The following is a 23376-nucleotide window of genomic DNA, read 5'->3' on the forward strand; positions in this document are numbered from 1 at the left end:
CCATATCTAGCTGGTGGGTTCAAATCCAGTCATTAAAGACAGAAAATTGTTACCATTTTTTTACTGCACTGTGGCTCATCATGGGACATGAATTGATGCCTTTGGTCCTGTTCCCAATGGACATCACAAACCTGACGCAAATGTCACTAATTAGCACACAAATATATAGTTCTGTTCATATCACCTCTAGAGGCCCCAGGAGAGGGCTAGAGAACAATGGCAAACCAATGTATGGAATTTTACAACGTATGCAGAGATATATATGTTGTATATGATCTGTAGTTACATAGGATACAGATTTCCAGGAATTCCCATCTAGTACATTCCATAGGAACTAAATGCATGATAAAAAGGTTAGAGAGAGAGAATCTTCTCTGATCATTTAGAAATAGGGAGCTGCAAGAAAATGCATTAATCTCTAGTTAACTTTAGCAATAGGTTCATCATAATTAAAAATACACTATACAATGGAAAATTAGACATGATTGTGTCTTCTCTGAAGTTATTTTAGGACTAGAAATATATCAATTGTATTTCTTGCAGTTTGTTTGGCTTGAAAGTTGTTTAGAATGTGATGCTGCAGGGCTGCACCTAATTATGTTGAGCGTATCCAGAAATAGGTGCACATGACTCAGAGTTTTTGTGTACTTAACCAAACAATCAGACAATGGCTACAGTTAAATTAAGCAAAAAGACACCAGTTGGAACATTTATCAGCACACCTTCACGCAAGGAAGAGGTCCAGATCAGGAAGCATAAGTTTACAATAGTAATTCTATTAATTAATGTTGTTAACAAATCACTACTTGGGACTCATTTTATTCAGTCAGAAAACAAGCCACACTTTATAATAATGGATCAAGCATAAAGTGAGGATAAAGGCTTTGTTTAACAATCTTAATAAACATCAATATCCTTGGTGAAAGACCTACTATATAGTCTGTTATAATCAAATCACATTTTTAACCCTATAAATACTTCATTTTGACAAAATACCAGTTGAGAATAATAATATAATTTTAACTACAGTTAAGGCTTTTCAAAAAAAAAAAATAAAAATCTGTCTCTCACTGTGTACAGCATACCTACAGAAAAGGGCAGGGGAGGGGGATGGAAATAATACATGGTAATCTAAAGGTATCATTAACATGAGTTTGGGAAGGTTGCTTGCTTATTAGTAGGAAAGCCATAAACTAATTATGCAGGTCATTCCAAACTACTGCTGATAAACTCTTCAGACCACATCATAATATATTTTGCTTATGCTACCTAAAGAGGGACAAATTCCATGCTGACTCTATTAAGTAGGACTTAAATTATTTATGTAGATTGCAAAAGATTTAAATAAGTGCAGACTATGGCCCTGAATATTTTTGAAAACTACATTTTATTTATTGGCACTATATCACATTCACCCACCTGTAAAACCAAGTTGTTTTAAGTACCATCTTCAGGTCTTGCAGTGATAGTAATATATAACTTCTAAAAATGATCTCACACATTTAAAATATGTCAGAGACTGGATACCTCCCAAACTGCCAAAGCAAAATACAAATACTCTCTAAAATTAGATATTTTTTCCCTTTGAAGAGCTGGGAATTCAGGGTAAGTGTTTCTAGGACTGATTTTTGAACAAAATTGAAAACCTTAAACATTTCAAGGTTCAGGACTCAATACTGCCTATCCTATGCCTTGAATAGGAATGATTTTCAGGAGGGAAACTACCTTTACAGGGAAAAAGGAAACATTTTGGTGCCCAAGAGCCAAGTTATTTTCTTTTTGTCATTTTTGTTGTTTGTTTTTGTACTTTGGTTTTGATTTTTTGGTTGTTTGTTTTATGGTTGGTGAGTTGGATTTGATTTAGTTTGGTTTAAATGGTGGTTGAGAAGTTTGGAATGTTAAAAATAATTGAGGCTAAGATGAATCACTGGGCAGAATGCAGGTATTCAGGGTTGCCAAAGAAATACAGTTTATCACATAACCCAGTGGTTTATTGCATAGCTGTAAAAGCAAAGGAATCTATTACATGGATATCATAACTACGTAGGTATTTATGCCCTATACTGGGGTTTGCCATTAAAAAAAAAAAAAAAACAGCATTTACCAAAAGTTACCAAATGGTATCTGAATTTACGACAATATTCCTCTATGCTTAGAGCAAGAGATAGCATTTGCCAAGGGTTACCACATGGTTACTGCTAAGATTTTTATTGATTTCAAATATACATATTATAATTAAGTGGCTAGTGAGAATGTGTATCAAGAATAAGAACAACGTGCCTGTGTTTCTTAAGACCTGTGCTACTAACAGTTGAAAAATATTCTCCTTGAGATCAAATGTCAGGAACCAGTACTGTTGTAGCTGGAAGATCTGAGTTCTATCCCTACTACTGCCATGAAGGTCCAAAAGCACAGAGATAACTATTCTGCGTAGCCACAGAGTTGTGATATTGGTTTCAGCAGAAGCAACACTTGAACTAGTTCAGACATCATAGTATTAAAGAAGAGATTTGTTTAGTCTGAGAGAGTGTAAGTAATTGTCTCACGTGTACTGCTACCAGCTACTGAATGGAATCAGAGCTGCTCAACTGGGTGTCATACTGATAACAATGAAAAGTAGGTTATTTTAGTTCATGTAATAGGGGCCTGGATTTGGAAATGGAAGATTTGAATTCTAATCTCACTGTGAGTTCCTAGTGGCCACACTGTGCACTTGCTCTTATTACAGAATTTTGATATCAGAGAGTTCTTCAGTCTAACAAACAAAGGTGTAACAACATCCAATGGGTAGAAGTTGAAGCTAGACAAATTCAGACTAGAAATAGGTCACAATTTTTTAACAGTAAGGGTAATGAACCATTGAAACAATTCACCATCACAAGAAATTTATAAAGCAAGAGTGGGTTTTTTTCTAAAAGTTATGCTTTAGGTCAACCATAGCTACTGGACTTGAAGCAATGAATTAATTCAGTGAAGTCCTGTGGCCTGTGTTATACAGGAGGTCACACTAGATGATCTCAGTTGTCACTTCTGGCCTTAAAGTGTATGACTTATGGTACTAAATGCACTCACATTCTAAATAGTCTAACAGGCGGATGTTGACTATTTTAAAACTTTATGCTTTTCAGAGCAGCTCTGTTGAATAGCAATTCTACTACCTAAATTTAAATAAACTATCCAGGCATGCAAATCACTATTAAATTCACTGCTGAAAATTTTGTGGTATACAATGCACACATTAACATATTTTCAAACATTCATAGTGTAACTTTCATATTGCATAGCCAAAGTTTACAAACTTCTAAGTGTATATTACTGTATAACTGATAATCTCAAGTTTAAAGATTCAGACATTTTTTAACCGTTTCTCTTCCTGTGCTCCCAAAGTAATGAATTTGTGTCCATTTAAAATCAGGCTGAACATGGCTCAGTATTTCTAAAAATCCTTTCCCCTCCTCCCTCAAATAACCCCTCCAACCCCCATCTGAATTTCTCTAGTAGCTTGACTGGAAATGCCATTCTACTCATAAGCAGACAACTATGTGAGAGGGGTCCCTTCAAAAACTCACAGAAGAATGTATCACTATTCAAGAAACAGCAATGTACCAGTTAAAGCAACACAACTTCCAACTTTAAAAACTGAGCTCATATTTTTATGTTTGGTACACTCATTCATTATGGGTCACTGAGGAAAAATTCCCAATTCATAACCTGACAATCAACCATTTTTACTAAATTTCAGCTATGCCAGTTTCAGTGTGGGTGGAGGATACTCATCATATGACAAGTTCTCAGCACACTGCAGGATTAGGAAGTGAACACTTTGACTTAATAATGGGATGAGAGAGAAGGTACTCATGCATCAGTAGCTGGTTAAAAGATAGGAAATAAAGGATAGGAATAAATGGTCAGTTTTCTCAGTGGAGAGAAGTAAATAGCTGAGGCCCCCCAAAAAGTGTACTATGACCTGTGCTGTTCAACATATTCATAAATGATCTGGAAAAGAGGTGAACAGAGAGGGGGCAACATTTGCAGATGATGCATAATTACATAAAATAGTTAAATCCAAAGAGTTACAAAGGGATAAAACTGGGTGACTGGGCAACAAAATGGCAGATGAAATTCGATGTTGATAAGTGCAAAGAAATGCACGTTGGAAAAAATAACTCCAATTGTATATGCAAAATGATGGGTTCTAAATTATGTGTTATGACTCAAGAAAGAGATCTTGGAGTCTTTGTGGACAGTCTCTGAAAACATCAGCTCAATGTGCAGCAGCAGTGAAAAAAGCTAAGAGAATGTTAGGAACCATTAGCAAAGGGATAGATAAGAAGATAGAACATATCATAATGCCTCTATATACATCTATGGCATACCCACACCTTGAATACTGTGTGCAGTTCAGGATGCCCTATCTCGAAAAAGGTATATTAGAATTGGAAAAAGTACAAAGAAGGGCAACAAAAATTATTAAGAGTATGGAACAGCTTCAATCTGAGGTGAGATTAAAAAGACAGACTGTTCAGTTTAGGAAAGAAACAACTAAGGGGGAGGATATGATAGAGGTCTATAAAACCATAAATGGTGTGGAGAAAACGAATAGGGAAAACCTATTATATGTTCCATTCTATATGCATCCGAAGAAGTGGGCTGTAGTCCACGAAAGCTTATGCTCTAATAAATTTGTTAGTCTCTAAGGTGCCACAAGTACTCCTGTTCTTCTTTTTCCCCATGCTCTGGGTGTCCCTAAACCTCCAACTGCCAGAAGTGTCTGTCAAAGACAGGTTACTGGGCTAGATGTTCCATTTGCCTGACCCAGTATGGCCCTTCTTATGTTTTTATGTCACCAATACAAAATAAAGGCCTCAGGCCAAATTTGGGTCCTATATGATTTTTGGGCTCAGACAAACATATGTGAGGGCTGCAAAAGCAGCACGTAAAAAGAGCTCGTATTCAAACTTGGGGAAATCCCTAAATAGATTATTCTTGCAGGGCAGAAGTATTTTGTATGAGATGTGGGACAGCTGAGTAAGAGAGCAGATCTCCAAAGCAAAAATATGTTATCCATGACATTTTACCCCCAAATGCCTCCTCTACACCTTTGATGGGGGTTTTGAAGGAGCTCAATTACACTTCTTAGCTACTTCCTTTCACGTCTATAAAAATAGAGATGATGTAGGGTAAATTTAGGCATTTATAGAAAACATGATGATGTTGAAATATTTTCATTGCAACAGCTTAGTCATTATTAGTGACATAAAGCACTCAAGCAAAAGAAAGATAAAAAAGTAAACTCTCTGGAGTACAGACTATCTACATTTTAGATAATCTGTAACAAGTGAAGAACCAGCCACAAATGACAGAGATTAGGAGAGATTAAGGGTGAGGAGTAAAGGTACTGCCAATGATATCAGCAATTGTGATTACAAGAAAAATCAAATAAATTGACAGGGACTTGAAGAGCGGTAGACTTATGTGCATAATATTTTTCTTCAAAATCTGTGTTTTCATAAAATATTTACTATATTCTTGCTAATTTGCTCATTTGTTGACTGTCCATTTTTGAGGGGTTTCTTTTAAACTGCGTATTAATTTTAATCAGTAGCTAAGCTTCAACCACTAGCAATCTGACTGTCTGACATTCATTGCACTAGATATAAATGTAAAATAATGAAATGTTTGTATTTTAGATTCATAATCGGAATTCATTTTCAGTATTTATCATGAAAAACTATGCTATTAGACACTGAATCACATTAGTGCTGGAACATAATACATGAACAGCTTTCAAACTAAACTGAAATATCAGAGTTTCTTGAAAAATTGAATTATTTACAATTGGTTTTATATTAAGAACATATCCAGGTTTCCATGTCTTAGAAGGAACTAACTGTTCCATTGTTTCATTTATGGATAAAATGTTATGTAGTAAATTACCTGTCAAATATTTAGTGCACAGTATTTTCGAAACTCTAGGTTCCTTTTGTAACAGTAAATTTTATGATTATTTTTCTTTGAAATAATTTCACCATTTGTAACCCATTTTATTCATTGCTGCCTGCTGAAGAAAAGATCTAAAGATACAGTCTAAAGTGTATTCTGGAACCTTTTGATTGCCTTTTTAAGAAAGGCAGTGGACCTGAAGTTTATGTAGCACAAGTGAAACTGAAATAGGCAGCAATGGATGACACACTGCTGGCAAAAATCCAATCAGAATGTATTTTAAACTACTTTTGCATACACTCAAAACCCTCAGTAAATCCAAGAATTAAAAAAATGCTTTACCTTACTTATTATATCAGTCGAAGTTTTATTCTGAGTCAGGACTTCAAGATTTAGCCCAATACCAAAAGCCAGTAAATGTCCTTAAGATTTGGCCTGCTACTAATGCACAGTAAACATCTTTCTATCCAAAAATATATTTACTATTAATATCTGAATCAACCAAACATTAAATCATACTCTTTCAATTGAAATATGCTGCAGAAATCATAATAAAAATGCATGTGCATTAATTTACTGGCATTCCATATTCTTTTCCATAGCTATGGTCAAGCTATGCCTCCTGCTCAGAAGCTGCCCACCTGAGAATATCATGTAAATCACTGGTGTTTTACCGTTATTTCTTTCTGTTATTCCTTTTGTAGAATATTTCTCCCTTTTCTAAGTGCCGCAGAAAGGTGCTGGTGATTCAGTAGACAGCACATGTTTATGCCAGTATTAAACAGGGCCACATATTCTTTTTCTGCAAATGCCCAAACAGCTCAGTATTCAGGTAAACCTAAATATACTTAAATGCCACAGACAGCTATTTATGAGGCCAAAATAATGCAAACTCCACTATCCTGACATTATTACAACCTTCCAGGATATGAACTACTATAACGAGAGGTCTACTCATCACCTCTACCCTGTGATGGGGTATACTGTCCACTTGGGGCCCTGGAAAGTCACGAGGGTGGCTTCTGAGGTTCCAGTCCAGGATTCTATGAAAGGAGACAAGGGTTAACTGGCAGGGCACAGAAGCAGATGGGGCTCATTAGCCTCTTAGCTATCGAGCATGGCAGTGGTTCTCAACCAGGGGCCTGGGGCTCCCTGGGAGGCCATGAGCAGGTTTCAGGGGGTCTACCACACAGGGCCAGCATTAGACTTGCATGGCACACATAAAAGGAAGAAGAAGTTTGTTGCTGGGGGTAGAACAGCCGAGCAACCATGTTAAGGGAAATCAGATGTCCACAGATGACTTGAGGAGAGACCACAGACTTCATTTAAAGCCTGTTAAGAGCAGGTTGAAATGTTTTTACTTCTCTTTCATGAAGGATGAGGAAGTTAGAGGCATCTGATTGTAACAAACACAGGAATAGGGGGCATGAGCTATACAATTTATCTTTCCTGAAGAAAAGAAGGAACCCAAGACCTTAGTTGTTTTGCCCTGAGACAAGGCAGTTGAGACTCTTGTTTGCCTTGACCTTGGTGAGGGGAACCTTGAGATTAGACAGGGTAAGCCCTCAAAAGAACTTCTATTTTCTCTTGATTTGCCACAATTCCTTCAGCTGAATGTCCACACATTTCCATCTCCCTCAGATCGCTCCATAGTGCACTAAATTGGCAATGAAAACACACAATTTCATAAACTGTAAATAAAACAAACAAATGGATTTGTGAAACAGATATTTTAAGTTTATCTTAATAAGCACAATGTAGTGGTGTTGCAATGCAGAACTGGACCAATAGATTGAGCGTGCCTCACCTACAAAAGTTTGTTTGTTGTTGTGTTTTGGGTATTTTTTTTAAACAAAAGAATCCCTTCTCATCTATAGGCTAGTTGGGAAAGTGGGTAAAATAGTCTTTCATTTATGGAGACCTGAGTTCCAAATCTATCCTAGGTCACAAGTAAAAAAAAATATCTCTTCTTAGTCTATTTCTTACCACCACAGAACTACTATACTGCTTTGAAAAATTGGCAGTCTGCCTCACAGAGGGCAAAGGCTTGAATTTCAACAAAGTAGTAACTCAGAACTGATGTGCCTTAGCAGCTCTGTGTGGGAAAATATTGCACATGACCTAGCCAAGTGTGGTTGGCTGTACAGTTACTTTAAGTCTCTCACTTGCATAAATGTCAGTCACCAGGCAAACAGCACCTCTGAGCCCTCCTAATTTCTTTGAGTGCAACCCCTCCTGCTCCAGGCCTCGAGCTGTTCACTCTCTTAGGGTGGAATCAAGTGATTTTCACATTCTCAAACCAGGCCCTGGTACTAATCACAAGTATCTCAGCAGGTCCGACTTAGTTCGGCACATGCAGAACACTCTCCTCCAGGAGCAATGACCAATTGTACCCAGTAACCAAACAACCTTCTTAAATCAAAGTATTGTTTATTTAGCACCAAAGCAAGAAAAATACCTTAAAATTATAAACAGGCTATATGGATGGCTAGCTTCCTTGAGGATTACCATCCCCTGGAATTTTGGGAAGGCCCCAGCTGCTTCAGACACTCCTGCAGGACCTGTGTCTGGGTCCTTGTCAGTCTGTTCTCCCCAGAACAGCTTGCTGACAACTTCCCCCACCTCCCTTGATCTGTGGGATCCAGCCTTAGAAGGTCAGGTAACAGCAGCAGTTAAAAGGTATTTTTACCACCTAGGCCCGTCCAGACAGCTTTATCTTTCAGGTTCAGATCTTGCTATCATCATCCATACCTTTGTCTCCTCGAGGTTTGATTATTTCCAATGCATTCCACATGGGGCTACATCTTGAATCAATTTGGAAGCTGGAACTGGTGCATAAAGGCGGCCACCCACTTGGTAAGCAGGGCATCCTACAGACAGCACATGTTCTAAGGACAGGCTGCAAAGCTTATTTGTTTCATCTAGACTTTGAGGAAAATCTAAGGAGGCTGAAGTGCAGGCAGATACATAGGGACGTTGGTATTTGCTTACAGGCTGCTGCTCAGTAGAACGGGTAAGTTGACTGTATGGAATAATATATTAAATTTTGGTTTTGTAATTTCAAATAATCAGCAGGCCACTTAGATCATGTGAATGGGTGGCATTTTATTATTTATTCTAACTTGAAATAAAATTAAATGAATGAATGAATAAATATCCATCTTATTGCAAAAGCCAGTTTCTTATCAGAAACTGCAACATTATCATCGTTTAAAGTCCAATGACAAACCTAGCTATTGTTCAACTCAAAATTTGGCAAATTCTTGCATTCTCAGTAGCTGACAGAGCACACACACACACACGTCTAGTATATGGATGTTTAGGGAAAGACCAAGTCTGTTATTTCCTCAAGTCAGTATATATGGCCAAGGCCTTAATTAAAAAAAATAAAATTAAATTAATATTGTGTATTATTTTTAAGTGAAGTCCAATTTACTGATTCACATAGGAATCCAAGTTCTCAGTCTGCATTCATACAGCAAGAGAGAATTTAAATTATGCATTTTTAAAAAACAATTATTTTAAAGGTACAGTCAATTAAATCAGTCTGACAGAAAATTTTCATAAATTCTACCTCATTTTAATTTAGTTTCCTGTGAAGGCAGATAAGTATTTAAATATTGTATAGCACATGCTCTGGTACCACAAAAGTATCAATAAGAAATCTGGCCTACCTACTATCTGTAAAAATGTAGGTCAAATGTGCAGTGCCTGAAACTGGCAGATTTATGTACACCTTTAAAATCTTCTCTATTTATGCCTCCAACCCTCCCAATAAGGATTTCCCATCTGTATTTGCAGAAAACTAAGCAATCATAGTTTTCTAACAGCTGGATAGACTCTTTCTTTCAGAAACACCCTGTTCATTTCAATAGATTATTTCACAATATTAATATGGGTGAATAAAAACGCAATCATGTTAGCAATTAAGCATGTATTTAAGAACATGAGCAGTCCCAAGGAAATCAAAATTAAGCACATACACCTCTACCTCAATATAACACAACCTGATATAACACGAATTCTGATATAACACGGTAAAGCAGTGCTCCGGTGGGGCGGGGCTGCGCACTCCGGCGGATCAAAGCAAGTTCAATATAACGCAGTTTTACCTATAATGCGGTAAGATTTTTTGGCTCCCGAGGACAGTTATATTGAGGTAGAGGTGTATTTGTTTTCAGGATGAAAGGCTAAGTGTCTAACAAATGCACTCCTAACTTCGTTGCATATGTTGAAGAGAATGAAATTTCATTCCCAGTACATTGTCACATACAATAGTTATGGAGTCCAAATTATGGCTAACAATTCAGCTTTGGAAGTTCACCTTCTGTCCAGACTACATATGTATATGCCCTAGAGATAAGATATCTTATCACTAAAGCTTGACTCCAGTATTTCAATAGCCTTAGAAATAATTAAGTATGTTCAGATTGTTGTAATGACTAACAGATTTATTTCACTTACAGGTAAAAGGACAGGCTGTCGATATTTGCCTTCAAATGCCTTCTTTACCTTTGGTGAATGGATCCAGTTATTAACAGGACAGCCTTATTTCACAAAGAAGCACCCACAATTAAATGACATTAAACTTATCAAATGATCAGTGACTGACTTAAGTGCACTATAAATTTGTAAAAATCAGCTGTTACCTACAAACTACTGTATATACAAAACACACATAAAATGCCTCAAGGAAACTGATATTTAATTACCACTTCTGGTCAAAATAAAATTAGTTTTTGTTTTGCTTGGTTCTGTCGTTGTTTGTTTGCTTATGGCTGTTTGGGGTTTTTTTGGGGGCGGGGGCGAGGGGTTTGGAGGACCAATCCGCTAAGAATTTTTCTGCTCCCCTGATGCATTTATAAGGGTCTTTTGGGCAGGTTTACGATCAACACCATCCAATGTACTCTGGCACATCTCTCCTCCACAATCCCCATTTTCTTCTGTCTATAGCCTGTGACCTGTTAATCCCTGCAGTTTGATTTGTCAGCTTTGCTGCTACTTGTAAGCACCGTCTTGCAGAGACTAGTGAAGAACATGAATGCGAGCTTTCCCAGAGCAGCACATGACAATGATGCAAATGAACACCAATACAACAGTGAAACTGATTATACACAAAGTGCTGTTCTTATGCAAAGAACACAAGCTAAAAAAAAACAAGTAATATCAATAATAGGTACACCATTTTCAGATGGACATGTGATTTTCAAATTGAGGGTTTTTCTTTAAGGATTATCCAACAATGAAATAATGTTCCATATTCAGTGGATGCATCATAAAAAGGATGTATCAGCTCATCTGTTCAACAACTTAAGTTACAGAAAATGCATCATCTCAATTCACTGCAGCCTACATAGGTTCCTCAATGAACACAAAATCCAGTTTGAAGTTGTTGCACCAATTTTCAAAGCCATCAGCCACGTATAGTATTGGCTCTAGCTACCTGAAAGCTCACCTCCCGTCAGTGATGACATCACATGACAATTTGTTCCATTTGGAAAATGAAGCTGCTGACTAATAAGGAAAGACTTATACCCTCAGGGACAGATCTCACACAAGAGACATAGCAAGACTGTGGAACTCATTCCCAAGTGAAATAAGAATGTACACTACCCTCACCACTTACAGAAGTGAATGCAAAACCCAACTCTGCATCTTAGCTCTCCCACAATAACTTTCTGAAACATATCAGCATCCTCACACATCAGATATTTAAGAAAAAAATCCAAACAAAAATTTTAAGCTTTTTTTTTCTGGTAGGGCGGGAAGAGATATTTGTGCATTTACTTCTCCTTAGTGGTGCTCAGATTCCACAGTGATCCATGACTTTAAAAAAAAAATAACAAAAAATTAAAATTAAGGTACTAGAAGAACTTAGTCAGAACTACCAGTCCAAATCTATCTGACCTAGGAAGGGCACTTACCAAACTATCTTATCTAACCCATAGTACACTAGTTTGAGATCTGAACCGTATAACTGCCAACTTTTTCATTTTCTTGAACCAGGAAAGTATTTTTCCCTCTTGCTTTCATCATACCTGAGAATCAACACAGACGTCTTGATACAATATGATATCAAGTATGGTTACAATAAAGTCATTAAAAGTCAATGAAAGCCTTGAAATCCAAATTTTCATGTCTTTACATTTTAAACTGGGTATCACAAGATGATGTGTGCTTGATCAGGCAGACGTTGGATGACATAGAAAACAGGAGAATCCTGCCTGAATTGAAAAGGTGGGCAGGTACAGAACTGCCCTTCTTCTTTCTAATGGGATGAAGAGCGTGATTCATTTGTAAATTTCTACTGTATACGAGCTTTGAAAAAAGGCTAACTGTCTTGTAATTATTCTTTATAAAGCATTGTAAAGAGTGTGTAAAATCACAACAACTAACTTCAAAAGAAGCTGCAGGTGCTCAGCACTTCTGAAAATCACGTCCTCATTTAGAAAAGCATTTAGACAACATGTTGAAGTCCATCCTTATTCAAGAAAGCACTTACAGATATGCTTAAGCGTTTTCCTGAATAAGGGCCTACTAGGGGTATCCAAATATGAATTTAGGTGCTAACTTAGGCACCAAGTTAGAAAATGTTAGCCATACTGTACTCAGGCAGTTAGCACCAGCAAACAGTCAACCTCTTATCAGAAAGTTGAAAAAACTGCTTGACCATACAGCTAATCTGTGCGAGAACCTTTGGACTACCATTTAAGGGAGTTAAGAAGTTTGTTCTGACCTCAGCTAGGAGACTGCTTTATGATCATTTTGCAATTGTTGCAGGAAGTCTGGCTTAGGTGCTGAATTTGCTTTCTTAACTGAACTGTGGTGGTAACCCCGTAGGCAATCTATATCTCTTATCAGATAAGTTATCTAGACGGACATACTAGCATTAATACTCAAGAAAATAATATGGAGAACCAGTTTGTCGCTTATTTCAATCATCTGCACAAGGGAAAGACTTCCCCTCTGAAAAGTAAAGATTTGATATTGTAAAAAGAGATGTTTGTCTTGTTTAGAAAAATGGGATATTGAAACTAGGTCTGCTGTATTTATATGGTATAGGTTTGCCATTAGATAATATTGTTTTTTTTTTAAATCTCAGCTCTTTTACCCACATATGAAGGGCCCAGTTCTGTTCCCATTAATGGCAAAACTCCCTTAATTTCAGTAGAGCAGAATCAGGCCCCAAACCTACAGTAATGGAAACATGAACCAGAGTAAAATCAGGGCATGATTAAACTTTAGGCATCTAGTACATCTCCCAGCTTAGTTAGGGGTCACTAAAATACAGCAAGATACTACCCATTAAGCACCAAAGAGCTAATATTTGAAGTTTTATTGTGACACTTTGGTGGCTTACATTATTTAAAATGAAAACAAGCAGAATAATTTCCATGTGTTTGTTTATATAAAAACAAGGTATGTTACTTACATAGTTTATTATTAAAGTATCTCCTCATTATAGTGAAATTCCTGTGGAAAAATTCACCGACTCTTTATTTATACTAGAAAATATATTAATTATGATCAGTATTATTACAGCAAATACTGAGTGCAATAATGATTGAATATTGAACATAAAATGCCACAAAATTAATTAATGTTAGATATAAATCACAATGAATTACTATTGGAAAAATAATATTTAATTCAGATCCAAAACAGCAGCAGTAATTTAATGCTCATGCATATTAATAAACTAGTCATATTTTTCCCTGTTAGGTTGAAGGTACACCAGGACATAGTGATAATCTTGTTTAAATAATCCTGTTCAAATAGAGGATTTAAGTTTCTAGTATGTTTATCCTATTAAAAAAATCATTTTTAGCTCACGAAGAATTAGAGAGCTGATCAATCAAAATGTGTCACACAAATGCTGTCCCATAAGTGAGCCAAAATCTCTCTGGCCTATGCAGCCACCACATCTACTCCTTCTTCCAAGTTATAATCAGCATCCCATGCTACACTAGGCATTCATGGCTGTCCTTTCTCATGGATCATATCTTTTATTCCACCCAGCCTTCTTACCAAATACAGCATTTGGAATCTTAGGAATTATTGAACTTTCTTGATATAAGAGACCCCATGTGGGTGTGGGTTTTATCTGGCTGATTGGATGTCAGTCAGTAGGAGATACATTTTAAAAGTCCAGAATCTTTCATATATAGGGAGACAAAAAGAGGGCACATCAGGCTCAAAATTCACACATTAAGAAAAATGGACCTAGGATTGACCAGAGGAAAATGGAGATGGGACTTCTTGCAACACAATGCTAACGTACACTTTCACAGAGGGTACCGTGGGGGAGGGAGGGGAAGAGAAGAGGACTCTTCATGGCAAAATAGTAAGAAGAAGATGAGGCCTGACCCACTTCTCAGTAAATGGAGATGGGAGACATACTGTACTTCCTGGTATTACCTTCACTTTAAAAATCTATTCCAAACAATGGCCCAGAACACTGTCTTTTCTACTGCGGTCATGCAAGGTTCATAATTCCTTCGGGTTACACACCCATGTGAGGGAACGAACAGGATGCAGCTCATCTGCACAGTTTTTCAGGTCCAGGACTCTGAGTAACTCTTTCCTGAGGAATGTTTTTTGTTCTTTTTTTCCCCACAGAGTGGGGAGCAGTTCTGCTTTTTGTGGCAACCCAATGTTTCCCCTGGATAGGTCATCTGTTGTGGAGCCAGCATCTGCAGCCTTATGGAGCTTACATAGCTCATAAAGCTGAAGATATAACATGTGGGATCAGGCCCATACTAAGCTGGATCAGGCCCAAAGAGACTGAAATGAAGGTAAGTTAAAGTCACTTGTATTTATTCCCTGGATGTGTAAATAATAAGAACATTCATCACAAAACATCTTGAAAATTCATTCTGTAGCTCTCCAGCAAAAACGTTGCCCATGGAACACCATAGGGAAGAGGGCGAATGAAGCATTGTTGTCTGCTCCTTCTCTTCCACCATCAGAGGTAATAAATTATATGAAGGCACTTTTTAATTATTGTGGTATTACTGTTGGTGCGCCACTATTTAAGTTGGATGAATATTTAACATATAATTACACTATACATCCTAGTAATGAAAACAAATTTTCCCAGGTTTGTGCATTCATGCTTATGTATAGTTTGCTCCCAGCACAATACATCCATGGCAGATTGACGCTGAAATGCCTCTACATTTTTATTGTTATATAGAAGAAAAAAATCTCTTTCTTGTATTTAGCTGAAAGTTATATGACAGGTCATAGAGATTCCATTGTTTTCCTCCTCAGGTCTCAATAGAATTGAGTTTTGCATAAATTTGCATTGCTTTACAAATGCAGACCCTGAACCTGGACATGGACTGGAACAAGCACAGCCCTGTATCTGCACACAGCTCCAGGGGACTGCCACATGTAGTTCATTGTATACCCTGAAGTACAGATAAGACACAATTCCAACATCAACTTCTGATTGTTGACACAACAATATCTGTATCACTTTAACATAAGGCAACACCACAGCTAATCCAAACACTGTCCCTCCCTAGAGGTCTAGGTCTAATTTTTCTTCAAAATTAGAAAAAAGGAAACAAGAACTCCAACAAGTAAAATAGCAATGAGAAGGGGAGAAAGAAATAAAATAATATTTACCAGATTTTGTGACTAGTTCATCAGAGAAATGATACAGCCAAAGAGTTGGAGAAGTGCATAATGTCTAATTCCAAAACATATTAGGCCATATCATGCCATCAATGTATAATCAGAATGGGGAGTTCTCCTTAAAATATCAGTAGCATGATATTTGACATTTAACCAATGTAATTAGCTACAGAAATCACTACTCAATAGACATTTGAGAAAAATATTCAATTAACAAACATGTTTGGAGAACAAAGCAGAAAGAAAAGAATTCCTGGTAAAATTACCACTGGCCAGAAATGAGAGGTTCAGTGTGCAGAAGAGGGCCCAGGGCTAGGGTAAGGGGTGTAGGCTCCGGGAAGGAGTTTGGGTGCGGGAGGGGGCTCAGGGATGGGGTTAGGGCATGGGAGGGAGTTCGGGGTGCAGGCTCCAGTCGGCGCTTACCTCAGGCAACAGCCTAGGAAGTGGCCAGCATATCCCTCTGACTTCTAGGAACAGGGGCAGCCGTGGTGGCTCTGTGTGCTGCCCCCACAGCTCCCAGTGGCCATGGTTCCTGGCCACTGGGAGCTGCAGAACTGGCGCTTGGGGCGGGGACAGCACACGGATCCCCCCCGCCCCTATGCGTAGGAGCAGGAGGGACATGTCGCCACTACTGGGAGCTGTGCAGAGCCAGGTAGGGAGCCTGCCAGCCCTGCGCCAACCAGACTTTCAATGGCCCAGTCAACAGTACTGACCGGAGCCACCAGGGTCCCTTTTCAACCGGGCGTTCCGGTCAAAAACCGGACACCTGGCAACCCTACTGCCATATCACAAGCAAGTTAATATGGAATAGAATATTTACACCTCAACAGATTAAACAAGGTTAAATATATATACACATACACACAAATAATTGCATCATACCCATAATTATATCAAAGGGCAAAGCTTTCCCCCCTCCTCTAACTCTAGCTGCTCATCAGAAAGACAACTACACACAAACACACACACTCTCTGTCTTACACTTCTTAAATTCATAGAGATTATGGAGAGATTTCCAAATATTTCTGGTAAAGACAGTCAGATATGTAACCCATATATAAAAATAGATATAGGGAATGTTTTCAAAAGGCACAAATGACATTTAGGCACTTGTGGGAGTTAGTTGCTTTTGAAAAATCTCCTCCACAGTAACTTCATGTGTTGGATTATATTTATTGTCACTGATAATCATTAAATCAGTACTCAATAATCACCTTAACAAAAACAAGTAAATAATATGTCATGAAGACAGTTTTGAGCAATATTCAGCTATAATGTTGGAAGCACTTACAGTAGTGTACCAAGCAAACAACAGTTCACTGTATTTCTGCACAAGCTGATAAAAAAGAATCAGCATTCTAGGGGCTCTGAGAAAACAGTTTTAAAAAAATTAGAGTGTTTTTAATGTATTTGTATGTTAAATATTAGCACAAACACAAATGACTATGTGGTGTGATATGAAGATTTTACCAGCATGAGTTTATGAGGCCAGCCTCGTTACTCACAATTGGTATTGGACATTCTGATTTTATCAATGTTCATATTTGAACTATTCCTAAACCATTAAAAGTCGAAGATTGTGCCTTTCGAAAGGCAATTTTCCCTAGACTTACAATACAGGTTTTAGATTTTACCTAGGACCTCTATGTCATAAAGTACTAATAAAATGCACACAGGTAATCTGTAAGTGAAGAAACATGTAAATTGTGGGTCTGATCTGGCAAACCCTTATTACCCACTATAATCCTATTTAAGTGATTGTCTCTACCCAATAACAAACACTAAATCCAGCAGTAGATGGTCACAGGATGGTGCCCTTTCTGTGTAAAATTACAAAACTCTAGGAATGAAACACAAATAACAGAACTCATTGATTTCTAAATTTTAACTTACTATACTTGTTCCTCAATAGCTAGCTCCCCTTACTCCTTTATTTACAATGGCAAAAGTTTTTCCATTAAAATTTGACAATATTACAGATTAAACCCTGATCTAAAGTCCTTCTGCATGGAGAAACTCCATGAGAGTTCCACTGCAGGACTGGTTCCTGATTAGCTAATGCCACTTATAAATAATACAACAGAGGGTCCTGTGGCACCTTTGAGACTAACAGAAGTATTGGGAGCATAAGCTTTCGTGGGTAAGAACCTCACTTCTTCAGATGCAAGAAGTGGGTAAGAACCTCACTTCTTCAGATGCAAGAAATGAAGTGAGGTTCTTACCCACTTCTTGCATCTGAAGAAGTGAGGTTCTTACCCACGAAAGCTTATGCTCCCAATACTTCTGTTAGTCTCAAAGGTGCCACAGGACCCTCTGTTGCTTTTTTACAGATTCAGACTAACACGGCTACCCCTCTGATACTTATAAATAATACACTCCTCCCCCCAACCTACCAAACTTCTAATTCTAAAAATTAAGAAAACTGAAAATTTGAGGTTATGCCATCTTGCAGATCAGAGTGATATTTACATCCAGAGTTATATTCTCCTGAAAATAAGGTTTAACAATTTATAGCCCCTAACTATAACAGCAATAATAGACTCTGCTGTAATGTAGATATGCATTAACAAAGCTCAAAAATGGCATCTCAACAAGCAAATAACTTGTTATACATTTTTTCCAAAAGATGTCATTTTTAACATTACAATATCTGTGTAGAAAATTTGCCAAGATTAAGTTATGTTTGATCAGATGGTTGCAAAAGATGCATCTGAAATACTGAGAATTGTATATATTCTTTAAATTGTGTATATTCTTTTAATCTCAATAGATAAAAATAATTTATACAGAAAAATTGCCTCCAAAGTAATCAGCTCTTTGCCAAATTTTCACCCAATGGAGCTTCAAATGGCCAAGATAAAAAGCTCATTAAAATGGGAGTTATAATAGAAACATTGACAAATCCTTAAACTAGTGGTACTACTAGGTGCTTCTATAATACAAGAGTGTTTCCAAGATGCTTCACACAGCTTTGATCAGATAAAAAGATACTATGTTGGCATTTCCAGCTGCCAAAATTGCCATTTGTAATTAAAAACTAAAATTGGCACTCATTCTATGCAGGCAATCTTCTAAAGGCATCTGGCAATATTCCTTGTTTACAGTGTTGCTGTGTCATGACTTCACTCTGTTTGGAAATTTATTTTTTTATAGGTTTAATACTGTCATTTTTATTTTCATCTTGGATATTATTTAATAATTATCATTATGCTCTCAAATTAAACAGAAGAGTACCAAAGTATGATTTCTTGGTATTTACATGATGACTGCAATAAGAAGTGTCCTAACAAGTATTTAAGTGATTTTCAGAGTATTGATAAATTACTGTCTATGCCAGAATATGATCTAGGGTAAGAGATTCCTATTAAAACACAAATAGCAAAGTGTACCCAATAAATGACCAAAAATAACGAAAGTTCAGTCTACAACAGTAGATTTTCATAATGAACTATTTAGATGGGAATAAGTATTTCTACTTAGTTGACAGCAATCTTTAACTAAATGAAATGTCACTTCAAACCTGTTTCTGTTGTTTTTTGTCTATAGCAATTTTGGTCTACTAAGTAAATCTATCCCTGAAGCACCTCATTAATCACAGTGCAGTGGTTCTTGGCAAGATATTCTATATGGCTATAAAAACTATTAAAGTAGGATTTGGGGATTCCCATGCTGGTGATCATTACTTGATCATAGGTTACCAAAGACAGCTTTTAACAAATAGTTGCTTTATTACTGAAAGTGTTACAACTGACATTTGCTCACTATACATAATCATCTTTTCAGTGAAATTACTGGAACTACTGTTCAAAGAATAGTAACCTTGCATCTGCTCTATACTGTGCAGTATGTTAGTTTTCTATGATTAAACATAGTGGCCCATCCTCATACACCATTTATCATATCAACGATCAATTTTCTGTACTTTTACAAATGTAAAGCACAATATTTTAAGAAAAAACATTTATTTGACTGGTCTTAACATCAGTCATACTTCGTCTGTCTTACTGCAGCTTTCTGGGGTTAGGAACATGGTGTATTGCAATGACTTCTTTACAAACTCTGTCTTTAGACTGAATGATCTTTGGTGTAGGGACATGTATTTGGATGCTGCCAGAGAACAGAATAATAAAAGAGGACTAATATTGAACGAACTTGTTTTGGAAACCCCTGGGGATACTTTAAAGTGGTTGCTTAAGGTAGGGTGTTAAAGCCTACCTCACATAAGCAACACCCTGTCTTAAGGAGCCAATTCAAGATACACCTGAATTCTCTTTGAAGGATAATGCCTAGAATCACAAGAAACATTTTAGTCACATCCTCTACTAAACCCATGTACACTGTGCACACATCCAAAACAGAAGAGTAACTTGCTAATACAAGATGCATAGGGAAATGACATTAACATTCAAGGGACAAGATAAATTATGTCTACATAACAAGATAACAGTTTACTAAGTGGTTTCTTAATAATGCCCAACTATAAGAGAAATAGCAAGGAACTTCTCGGAAGTCGCAAATGAATTTATCATGATCATTACTAATAGGAATTAGTTTGGAATTCATCCTAAATATTGAATATTTCAATAAAAATAACAGTAACACTATGTCCATTAACTACTGGTGCTATGGAACTCAACTGGAAATACAGATGCAATTTGCATGAATATTAAATGAGTTCATAATGATCAAAGCTATTACTTATAATACATAATACATTCATAATGATGGGATCAACGCATTGCAGGATGCAAATGAGAAAATGGGTAATAATAATTAAATGGAGTAAACCTCTCAAACTACATCATTCCTGGTTTGTAAGAATCAAATACTCGGATATTTAAGTACAGGGGTAATATTAAAGAGAACTGACTAGAGCGTGGTTCATGCGTAGCTCATGAACCATCTCTGCATCCTAGCCTTTAACAATCGCCCCACTGTCCTTTTCAAGTTATTGCAGCCAAGAATTCCAATTCGCAAGCATTAGATGCAACCGCATCTGTGAACAGATGCTCGGTGCTTTCTGCCTCTAACACGAACAGACACCTGCAGAATTACATTTTCAGAACAGACTGAAAACGGTCGAAAAGCTGTGTACCAACTCACTGCCCTCTTTCCCTCCAGTAACTCTGCTTTTTATTTAGTTTCTGGGAAGAAGCACGTACAGAAGTATCTAAAAATAACCAACGGGACAGAACTGCAATAAAAGCCTGGCTACACGAGCGAGTGAATGGACGCGGTGGGAAAACAGTAGTAAAACCCTTTAACCAGGGAAAGGTTTTAAAGGCCCGAAGGGAAAAGTAAACATTTGCTTCCCAATGAATTCCTCGTTGGACGTTTTCCGCTTCATGGTCAGGTCTAGGCTGCCTCTCTTTTCCCACCTTCCCACCACGCCACGAGCGAGCCCAGACCAGCCTTTGCATGCCTGCTGGCTGCCGGGGCCAACCGTTCGAGTGCAAAGAGCATAGGGCTGGCCCAGGCAGCCCTGCCGCAGCGCGGTCCCTTGCAGAAGTGACAGCCAACACGTGGGCCTTTCCCAGAGGGCCGAGCGCTTCCCACGGCACAGCCGGCTGGCAGAGCCCCTATCTCCCATGGCAGTGACTCCCTTCGCCGGCTGCTGTCACCGCGTTTACGCGGAGTGGTGGGGGCTACAGCGTGCACAGACCACCCCAAACGCTGACGTTTCTGAGTCACTTTTTGGCGGGTTTTTGGGGAGCGTCACTCCCTCTCTCCCGCCCGCCACTGGGGGCTGTCACCGGCTAACAAGCCCCGCTCTCCACCTGGACTCCCACCCCCCCCCCTTTGCCTCCCACCCCAGGAGAAACGCTGCGGGCGAACCACAGCCGGCTTTCCTTGCGCTCTTGGGAGATGCCCAACTTAAGGAGCCGGGGCGGGGCCGTGCCACAGTTCATGCCTCCTTGCTGCTCCGCGCCTCACCCCACACCCCCTGCCGGGCCGAGCCGGCGTCTGGCTCCCGGGGACAGGTGCGGGCTGGCGCGCCGGGCGGGCTCCATCCCCGCGGGCGGGCGGGCTGCGGCAGGGGCGGGGGGCAGTACTCACACGAACGCGTGGTAGATGAATGCCCAGCTGCGGGGTCTCTCCAGTACGTTGTACAGATAGTTTTGCAGCCTCCGGTACTTGACGTTCCTCCGGCAGCTCTGGCTGCTGTTGTACGACAGCGGCTTCCCCAGCAGACTCATCCGGGCTCCCCCTTGCTTCCCCCGCCGGGTCTCCCGCGAGCCGCCGCGGCCGATGGCGCTGCCGGTGCCCAGCAGGAGCAAGCCGTCCCCTCTGGGGGCCGAGTTCATGAGCACCCTGCTGCGGCCGGACTCCACATCCTTCATGCCGCTGCCCGCGCGGCTGCTCTTCATCCAGAGCCCGGCGGAGCTGCCCTCGTCTCCTCCGCTGTGCTTGCGGGGCATGGCATCACCACGGGCGCTGAAAGCGGGGCAAGAGCAGCACCGGAACAGGGCGCGGGCAGCCGCCGTGCGATCAGCTTCCCCGGGGGCGGGAGGGAAGCGGCCTGCGGAGCAGGGGAGAAGGCAGAAGAGAGAAAGGGGCACAGTGTCCAAACGATTCCCCGGGCGGAGGGAAACAAAGCGGAGCGGGAAAGGGGGAGCCGTGTGGGCCACTTTGTGCGAGCAGGGTCCTTTCTGCTGAGCTTCTGGCAGGAAAGGAGCCCAGCGGTCCCCAAAACACCCCGACTCGCCCCTTGGGTCCCAAGGCAAAAGGCAGGACTCCTGAGCAGCTCCCCAAGCCTGGTGGTGCCCGCACCTTCCCGTAAAATGCAGGAATGGTTTCCTCTGCCCCTTCAGCCTTCTTTTTTAAAAAAGAACTTTGAAATAATATGGGCTCTCAGCAGCCCAGATAACTCCACATGTTAGCGAGCGAGCCGGCGAAAAGGGGATCAAGAAGTAAAGTGGAAATGCACCGTGGGAGAAGCTCTCTTAGTTATTGGGATGTAGGGAAGTGAGGAAAAAAATAAAGCCAGGACAGCTTTAGGGGGGAAATTAACATAGAAGACTCCTGCCCTTGGCTTGGCCAGTACATTTTGCTGTCACGGGCATCTCAGTCGACCAAACAAGCTGTTGCTCTAATTCCAAATGCATGAGAAAGTCAGCAAGTAATTGTACATCCCTTGAAAAATTGCTCCAAAGTGTGACCACTTTTCAGTGGTAAACAACATGCCCAGTGACAATAGTGATGAAAACAGTAAACAGCTGATTACACGCAGCTCCTGGAGATTATATGTACTGTCGGGAAATGTCCATTTAAGTCCCGAAAGTAATAAAACAGCTGAAGTCTCACTAGCAGCAACTCCTGTGAGAATATGGAGGAGAGATCTGTCAGCTGGAGCAGCCTCCCTTTGTAGGTACCCAACTGGTTTTCAGATTGCCCTCCTCCGCCCAATCGTATATCGTTGCACGATTTATACAGCAAACATCTGTACAAACAGAAATATGTATCAGATTTGAAGTCTCAAATAATCCCCCACGTTGCAGACTCCAATAAACTGCACTGGCGGTTCCTCGTTGATTGGGGCGCTGGGCATTAACAACTAGGAAAGAGATTAAATCCAAAGGGAAAGAAAGTCCTTCTCGCTCTCGTGCTTGTAAACTCCCAGCAAGTGCCAAGGATTCGCACCCCCAAAAGAAAGGATGGTCAGTCAGCAAGCGAAGGTATTGATGGGCGGCGCTTGATGTCCGAGCTGAACGGAAGAAAATAAAGCTCCCCTTGCTGAGGGTGGGTGTTTGGCTCCTGGTCTCTCCCAGGGTATCAAGGTGAGTGTGCAGA

General features: G+C 39.4%; 1 protein-coding gene across 1 annotated transcript in view; it reads right to left on the reverse strand.

Moving 5' to 3' along the window:
* KCNQ5 (potassium voltage-gated channel subfamily Q member 5) overlaps nt 1-22284 on the reverse strand; it is a 510233-nt gene extending 487949 nt beyond the window's left edge. Inside the window, exon 1 of the mRNA XM_054024141.1 lies at nt 21643-22284. Coding sequence (XP_053880116.1) covers nt 21643-22004 — 362 coding nt within the window. The 5' untranslated portion in view covers nt 22005-22284. The remainder of the gene's footprint in view (nt 1-21642) is intronic.
* Between the last annotated feature and the right edge of the window lie 1092 nt (nt 22285-23376).

The sequence above is a fragment of the Malaclemys terrapin genome, chromosome 3 (assembly GCF_027887155.1).
Source record: "Malaclemys terrapin pileata isolate rMalTer1 chromosome 3, rMalTer1.hap1, whole genome shotgun sequence".
NCBI classification, from domain to species: Eukaryota; Metazoa; Chordata; order Testudines; family Emydidae; genus Malaclemys; species Malaclemys terrapin.